Genomic DNA, 7,773 nt, shown 5'->3' with positions numbered 1-7,773 from the left:
CAAGCATCATCTAGGCTGTAGACAAGCATCATCTAGGCTGTAAGCGAAGGAGGGATGAAGACAACGGCTTTTCTTTTTTTTTTAAACGAGGCAAAATATTTGCCATTTTCATTGATTAAGAAGAAGAGAATTGCCCGGTTAATTGGCGAGAAACCGGGCTAAAACCGATACAACTCAACCCACATGACATGGGCATCACCGGCCAACCTGGCCACCGACATGGGACACAAAGCTGCTTAGAAGAAAGGCATTCGCCGAGGAGTCGCAAGCATCATCGTCATCACCGGTTGCCTCGAACGAGCGACTCCGACTTCACCATAGAGCCCCAACCTCGAAGCCAACCTGCAAACAGCTGTATAGAAGCCACGACGGCACATGCCACCGGATAGCCACACACGCAAGCAACCGACAGCTCCGACTTTGACGACGAGCCTCACCAGGGGAATATGCAGGACTTGCGCCGACCGTGCCCACAGAAGAGCACCTCGGACACGCCAGGAAGAACCGACTACCAAAGTCCACGCCGCGACCCGAGCTCCTCTCGACGACATCATCGTTGCCAAACAGAAACCAGCGCCCCGCCTCAGCAAACCACGCGGCGAAGATGCCGCAAACCACCAGTCTCCCAGTCGTAGCCGGCTCCGAGACGATGCCCCCAAGGAGGAGAAAGACGCGAAGACGCCTTCATCGCCCGACCCAGCGGATCTGAGGTTTCCCTCCGGAGCCAAAGCCGTGGGGAGGAGGAGCACACCTCCACGACGACGCTTCCAAGAAAGATCACGGCACCCGCGGGCGTCATCGTCACCGGCTCCGAAGAAGGCCGGAGCAAAGATTTCTCCCGGAGATGCACCGACCACATACCACCACCGACCGCCGCCCACCAGCCACCACCTGCTGAGGCCGACCTCATTCAGGCCACGGGATCCCACGATCCACCGCGACATGACACGCACCACCCCCTGGCCGAAGCCGTCGTCCACCACCGCAGCACCACCGTGGCAACCACCACCGCAGCAACCAACGCCGCATCGCGAAGCGCAGCACCCAGATCAATGCACCTCGCACCAGATCCAATCGGAGCTGCACAGGCGAAGCAGCAGGGCAGACGAGCAGGATTCCCCTCCACAACACACCTCGCACTCCAGAGAAGCACACCCGCCACGCACACCTGGTCACCGCGCCCGACACGCGCCTGTAGCCACCGCGCCCGGCCGGTCGCCGCGCCCCACGCGCACAGCCAGATCCAAGCCGCCGCCATGAGAGCGCGCGCCATCCATGCCCCGGCCACATAGGAGCTCGGACCGAGGCCGCCGCCTCGGCGCCCCACACCGTCCGCACCAACCGCCGCCCGCAGGATCCCAGATCGGATCGGGACCGCACGAGACCGACGATCGCGACCGCGCACACCGCGACCGCGCGCCCACCGCCGTGACCAGACGCCGCACCACACACCGGAGACCGCCTCCGCCGCGAGCAGGGACGCAGCCACGAGGCCGAGCGCCGGACAGCCGCGACCCGCACGCGAGCTCCCTTCCTCCCGAGCGAGCAGCAGCTAGAGAGCGCCCCGCCGCCGCCGGCTCCGCGCAGGCTTTGCCTGCCGGAGGCCACCGGCGATGGCGAGGGGGAGAGGAGGCTAGTGTTGGGGAGGCTGTGGGAGGGGCGGTGGTCGCTGCCCGTGCCGCCCCGGAGAGAGAGCGACGCGGGGGCAGATCCCCCGAAGACAACGGCTTGGCGGTGCCCGCACATCTGCCCTCTTTGGGCGGGCGAGGAGTAGAGCTTAGGGTGGAGTAGAGCTTCGAATTGGTGGTTACTAGTTACTGGTTAATTTTTTTTTTGAAAAGGGGAATATATTAATATCAAGTAGATACCAATTACACCCAGCCTCTGCACCAACAGGAAGCATAAAACATCTAGGATGCACACAGCCAAAAAGAAAATAATAAGAGAGAAAAAATGAAAAAGAAAAAACGACCCTGCCACGGTGATCAATCACCCACAGTAGTAGCAGTCTAACCACCAACAAAGACAACATCTGGACTACAAAGAAGGTTCTCCAAAAGCAACGCCTCCAGGAACGAAAGAATGCACAAGCGTTGTCGTTGTCCGATCAAAGATCATAGATTTTCACCCTGAAGAAAGACCGCACTCCAAAAACAATGCCTTCAACAAGGTCACTGTCAGGCACAACCAAAAAGGCCGGACCTTGGGTTCTCACCCTGAAAATCACGACTTAGTACTCCAAGAAGCACCACCAACAAAGAAATCCACCAATGTTGCCGCCGCCACTTGCTGAGGCTACTACTACAAGTCACGTACCACGAGGCTCACAGGAAGTCGTGCTTGGTCTGGACGGGAACACATCCCATAAGCCAAGACTGAACAACTGCCTGTGAAGCAAAGTCTTCATCGCCTCCAAGACCTGCCATTGCCGCTTGCAGGTCATCCAATCACGCCGTGGCATTCTCCGCATGTGTTGAACCCTTGAAAATCTTGATACAGACATGTCCCAAGTTGTCAACAAAAAGCAAAGCTTCGCGATACCCGATGAAGCTGGTTATACTGATATTGCGGGTGCACACGACCGGCCCAAATCCAAACAAGGTGTCCAAAGACTCCTTGGTTTCCTTGGAAGGAGAAGTCTGGAACTCGCCGGTGGCTAGATCAAAGATGACTCATCACGGGTAGAAGGGTGGCTTCGCGCGAAGACCACTAGGATCAAGCAGATCAACTCCGAGCCGGCCCCCAACCGTGCCGCCGTATAGTCATGGTATGCGCCGTTGACGGTAACCTAGACCCGCAGCCCGCACTGCAGCACGAAGGAGGATCGGAGCCTAGGAGCGGCCTGCACCGAGGTCGAACCAAGACTCGCCTAGCCCGGCCGTCTCCCCCATGGGCTTTGAGCACAACCAGCACCGTTATATATAATGTAACCCGCTCCGTCCCCTAACCAGCACCGCTGTCCACCACCTATGGTATCTCGTATCTTCACTCATGCCTCCTTGTCATTCCCTCCGCAAGGCTACAACTAAACTAGGTAGGTTTGGGATGCAGATTATGCCGACGGCAAAAGGCTCATCATCTCTCCCAACATCTCTTCATCCTCCACTTCTTCTGCTGCTGCTGCTGCTTGTTATCCGGCCATCGAAGGTGGTGGCGGACGACGGCAAGAAGCGCACCACGCCTCCCAGCTCCGGTGCTGCTCCTCAACTTCTTTCCGAAGCTCATTTCAGGGCCGGTGAGCACAGTAATTCCGGGAACCGCCATCCTCCCACTCCTCCAAGCCCTGCTGCTGCTGCTAAACTTCCACCCACTCCTCCAAACTCCGCTGCTGAAGGTTCCAGCGCCGATGGGCATCGTCGTTGTACGTCCGGCGCCTCCAACACTGGGGATAATCCAGGTATAGGTAGAGATCGGCGGGTCCTAACCAATTTTTCATACTATACTTGCTTACACATGCATATGCAAGATAATTCACTGAAATTACGTCTGATTACTTTATGTTGTTGCTGCTTTGCAGACGGCAGAAAGGGGGACGGTGTCTGCCGAGGTGCTGCCTCCCCATACAAAGGTCCCAAGCAGGATTGTGATGCTCCTCCATGCTAATAGCACGCCGCGAGAATTCGAGTAAAGTTTGTGGTTTAACTCTGGGCAACAAAAGAAATGGACAACTGATGATGATTTTGCACAAGATATCATTGGAATCGCCCCTCCTCCGGTCTCGACTTGAGATGATACTACTATATATCATTGGAGTCGCGACTCATGCAACTTTGTATCGAATACCAATAATAACAATCCTACATGTGCAAAAAAGCCACGCCCCTCTACATATTGCATCAAGTATATGTAATCCCACATGTTGAAGGATTGTTCTACGTACTTTCAGAACGTGCAACAAATACAGTATAGCTGCTAATCTAGTCTGGTGCCCTCAATTCTTACAACAAGAATTGGTTAAACAAACAGTTAAAACGGCAAAATCTGTTTAAACCCTTCCAGGCCAGTTCAAAAGAATATTAATGTGTCACTCCCTCAAATGACGCGTACTACCCCTGTAAACTAATATAAGACGTTTTAGGTCACCAAAGTACAGAGGGAGTACATTCTAAACAAAGCAGGCATGTGGACTAACCTACGATTTCACAGTCACCATAAGGAGCTCCTGATCTGAACTACAGACGTTTCGCGCCAATCCACGTGAACCAGGTTTCAAATATCGAAAGAAAAGGCTACAAGAAAAACTAAATGCATAGCAGAGGAAGAGTCGCATACGAGTCCATGTGGCATAAACTTTCAGGATCAACAAACTTGCTCCAAAACATGGACGATACACGTTATAAAATCAAACGGGTTTGGATGTACCGTCAGTTTACACGTTACAAAATTAAACGGATTTGGATGCACCGCCAGTTTACAAGTGTCTAATTATTACAGCCCGAAATGTCTGCAGTTTGCAATCCCTAATGTTCATTGGTTTCTTCATGTGCAGCTCTTTGTCACAAAGGCAAAGTGTATCCTATATCACGAAATGTAAGAGCAGGTCAGGTCAAGAATAGATGACGCAATAACACAGTACATCATGTTAAGTCAACAACTGACTAATTATACAGCGTGATTTCAAGCTTATAGAAAATACAGGATGATTTCAAGCTCATAATGAAGCAATAATGTGATATCCAATATCATTCCAAGGTTTTTCCAGGCTCAACAAAAATTCAAGGTCCCAGAGACAAGGGGGCAACGCTCCATTATTTTGTTAAGAGTACATTCATCGAGAGCAATGCCAAAATAGCTGGGATACAAGTTCTAAGAACTATCAGCAAACAAATGCACTTTGTTTTTAACTCGGTGTCTTCACTTCTCAGCTGTGCAGCTCCTAACCATGATCAGATGCGCTTTTTAAAACCTAAAACAACCATAGTCAATAGATAAATACCCCATCCTTTCCAATAAGAAAAAACAGAGAATAAGCATTTCAACTCACTTTGTGCCAACTACAAACATCTCATGTTCAATTCACTTAGTAACTATATATGATCAATTCGATATTTCCTCGCCGTATAGGAGTCTAGTCTACCAAGCAAGATCTCAATATTCAATATGTTATTACTGGCACACAAAACTAACATTTGATATGCATTACTGGTTGTATAAAAGGACTCTGGTCTGCCAAGCAAGACCACAATATTCAATATATGATACACACAAAAAATAGTATGCATTATTTTTGTTAAGAGTACATTCATCGAGAGCAATGGCAAAATAGATGGGACACATGTCTAAGAACTATCAGCAAACAAATGCACTAACTCGGTGTCTTCACTTCTCAGCTGCACAGCTCCTAACCATGATCAGACGCGCTTTTTAAAACCTATAACAACCATAGTCAATAGATAAATACCCCAATCCTTTTCAAAAGGAAACAACGGACAATAACCATTTCAATTCACTTAGTAGCATTAATTGATCAATTTGATATTTCCTGGTTGAATAAAAGGAGTATGTATTACTGACACACAAAACTAGCAGCATCTTATATGCATTACTGACATCAAAAGAGAAACAGCTGTCAAAAGTTAAACGAGTGACCTGCATTGCTGAGAACTACATTTGGGGGCATAAGACTTGAAAATACTATCCTTGCTGCCGGGACAGGATGACATATTTGTTTGAGAGCCCAGGAAGATCACAATTACTACTCTACCATGGCAAAATTCTTAATGTAAACATGCCGCATAGCTCGTCAACCTCAGTATATAACATAGGCTACGTAGGCTACCGTTTTCCTGCCATGTCACCTGGAATTCTAGTTGGGGAGTGATTGGGTGAAGTACAAGAGAGAGCATGGTGAGAACTGTTAGGAGGGGACAGGTGGTAGGAAAAGTAAAATTAACTATGTGAATGAGTTAACACACAAAGGGTTGCAGATGTTACTTTTGGTGTTGTCTCTAGGTAAAGTGATAGAAAATGGATATTCTTAGGTAACCATCCGGATACCACAACAACCAAAAACTACACACTCAAATCCAAAATGTAAGGTGCCCATGGATCCGTTCCAAGAAATATGACAAAAATCGTCAAGTAAAAAAGATATGAAATATACAGGTATCTAGATCATGAAAACCAAGGATCTGACACTACTGCAGTTCGAAAAACTATGCCGCTCAACATTGTACTCAGTTGAAGTGTCAAACTCCAGGATTTTACAGGGTTGTTTTTAGTGGATATATAAATTAATATGAGACTGACACATCCAGCTAATGCAAATGTGGGTAACCAGAAAAACAAACTGAAAGGGGGATAAGGCGCCGCGCGGGTTTGGTACCTTGGGAGAGGGAGCACCAGCAGGTGGAGTCGACGGCGATGCAGGACTTGAGGCGTGCCGACGCCACCGCGGTGTGCAGGGGCAGCAGCGTCTCCAGCCCCGCCACCGCCGACCTGCAGGGACCCTCGATGTCACACACACACACAGCCACGCCCATCGATCCACTCATCTACTGACTACTGGACAACAAACCTGCGGAGGATGCGGGCGGCTCGTGCGGGGGAGGAAGACGGCAGGGAGGAGCCGAGGCCGAGGCCCCGGCCGGCGAGGGGCGCCGGGCGGAGCGCCGCTCTCGCGGCGGTGGCGGCGGCGCGGGCCAAGGATGCCATTTCGTTTCTCTCCTTCGGAGCGTGCGGCGGCGGCGAGGGCGTTAAACCCTAGCGGAACCTTGAAAGCCCACTCTTTGCCTCGGCCCATCTCTGGAGTCAACTTTTGATGTACTAGCCATTATTGGCCCAAAAACTGCTTGAGCACGATTTGTCAGAATCTACCACCACTCACCCCTAAAAAAAACACCATTTGCTCTTTTTTTCAAAAAAAAAGTAGTTTTTCCTGCAAACTTTTCACATTTACTGTAAATTTTAAAATATGTATCTGGTTTATCCAAAATTTCTTTAAAAAATCCAGTTTGCGAGGAGGTGATGCTTGAGATGGTTTGTCGACAAATGGTGGGCAACAGCACGCATCATTACATGCATTGAGATTTGAGAGGAATTAGGTTAAAAAATAGATCCTTTTGTAGGAGTAAATCCTTTCTCTTCTAGAATGCTTGTGTCCCTTCCTCAACTATCATTCTCATATTGAGGACTTGTAATGCGTCAATTGGAGTGTTGTAGTACAACTCTTTATCCACGTAGGCACAACATGTGTGCCATAGCGTTGAGCCGTTGATTCGTCGGGCTAAACCTTTGCTCCGTGGATTCACTTGAGAGTAATTTTGCCATGAATGTTACTGAATCAAGAGGTGACCAAACATGAGCTGTTGTGCATGGTGCGTGGCCAGCCATCGGCACGGGAGGGCCGAGCTCCCAACGTGCGTTGACTGCCTTCTGGGCGTCAGATCCGAGTTTGATCGCAGGACCCGCAACAACCCATATGCTTTGCAACATGGCTCCCGTGCAACCCTTTCGAGCGCAAAACCTCCTTGTTGCCGAGCGACCATGGCGAGAGGAGGGCGGTGGCGGGATGGACCATCCCTGCAGCAACCACAACCATCCAACCCTGCAGCAACCGCAACGCATATAGTCGCAGCGGGAAGAAGCCCAAAAAAAACCAAAAAATTGTTAAATGTTATGTGCGGCCAGCCCAGCACGCAACCCTTTTTGCACTTTAATGCTATGCAACTCTAAAGAATCCATCATCTGTTGTACACGTCAAGATGCTTGGGGCTGTGACCAGTTTTTCCTCATTTTCTGTTATACAGTATGTAAACATCACCAAATACAACT

The 7,773-nt window shown here is 50.0% G+C and overlaps 2 protein-coding genes across 7 annotated transcripts; one reads left to right on the top strand and one right to left on the bottom strand.

Annotated features, from left to right (window-relative positions):
- The first annotated feature begins 2,962 nt into the window (after positions 1-2,962).
- On the top strand, positions 2,963-3,849 carry LOC123048268 (uncharacterized). The gene is made up of 2 exons (XM_044471404.1): positions 2,963-3,397; positions 3,518-3,849. Exons 1-2 carry the CDS (start codon positions 2,992-2,994, stop codon positions 3,601-3,603), a joined length of 492 nt encoding a protein of 163 aa, XP_044327339.1. The 5' UTR covers positions 2,963-2,991; the 3' UTR covers positions 3,604-3,849.
- A 432-nt stretch (positions 3,850-4,281) lies between these two features.
- Positions 4,282-6,740, bottom strand: LOC123051096 (protein NONRESPONDING TO OXYLIPINS 2, mitochondrial). 6 transcript variants are annotated; one of them, XM_044473873.1, is made up of 4 exons: positions 6,518-6,740; positions 6,326-6,438; positions 5,307-5,371; positions 4,282-4,516 (listed from the first exon to the last, which is right to left on the bottom strand). In XM_044473873.1, the coding sequence occupies exons 1-3, from the start codon at positions 6,652-6,654 to the stop codon at positions 5,352-5,354; spliced, it is 270 nt and encodes an 89-aa protein (XP_044329808.1). In that variant the 5' UTR covers positions 6,655-6,740; the 3' UTR covers positions 4,282-4,516; positions 5,307-5,351. The 6 variants fall into 6 exon arrangements, with proteins under 6 accessions (XP_044329808.1, XP_044329805.1, XP_044329806.1 ...); XM_044473870.1 differs by having other exon boundaries at positions 5,311-5,371; XM_044473872.1 differs by lacking the exon at positions 4,282-4,516 and adding an exon at positions 4,658-4,906.
- Between the last annotated feature and the right edge of the window lie 1,033 nt (positions 6,741-7,773).

This window comes from Triticum aestivum, chromosome 2D (genome assembly GCF_018294505.1).
Source record: "Triticum aestivum cultivar Chinese Spring chromosome 2D, IWGSC CS RefSeq v2.1, whole genome shotgun sequence".
Classification (NCBI taxonomy): domain Eukaryota; kingdom Viridiplantae; phylum Streptophyta; class Magnoliopsida; order Poales; family Poaceae; genus Triticum; species Triticum aestivum.
Note: the sequence above shows the minus strand (reverse complement) of the source record. Positions and strands in the feature narration are given on the sequence as shown.

What these genes read in the sequence shown, in the direction of transcription:
- LOC123048268 (XM_044471404.1), top strand. Translation starts at nt 2,992, where the DNA reads ATGCCTCCTTGTCATTCCCTCCGCAAGGCTACAACTAAACTAGGTAGG. An exon ending in CAACACTGGGGATAATCCAG is followed by an intron (nt 3,398 to 3,517) that starts GTATAGGTAGAG and finishes GCTGCTTTGCAG; the next exon opens with ACGGCAGAAAGGGGGACGGT.
- LOC123051096 (XM_044473873.1), bottom strand. Translation starts at nt 6,654, where the DNA reads ATGGCATCCTTGGCCCGCGCCGCCGCCACCGCCGCGAGAGCGGCGCTC. An exon ending in GCCGCCCGCATCCTCCGCAG is followed by an intron (nt 6,439 to 6,517) that starts GTTTGTTGTCCA and finishes GGGTCCCTGCAG; the next exon opens with GTCGGCGGTGGCGGGGCTGG. An exon ending in CTGGTGCTCCCTCTCCCAAG is followed by an intron (nt 5,372 to 6,325) that starts GTACCAAACCCG and finishes TGGTTGTTATAG; the next exon opens with GTTTTAAAAAGCGCGTCTGA.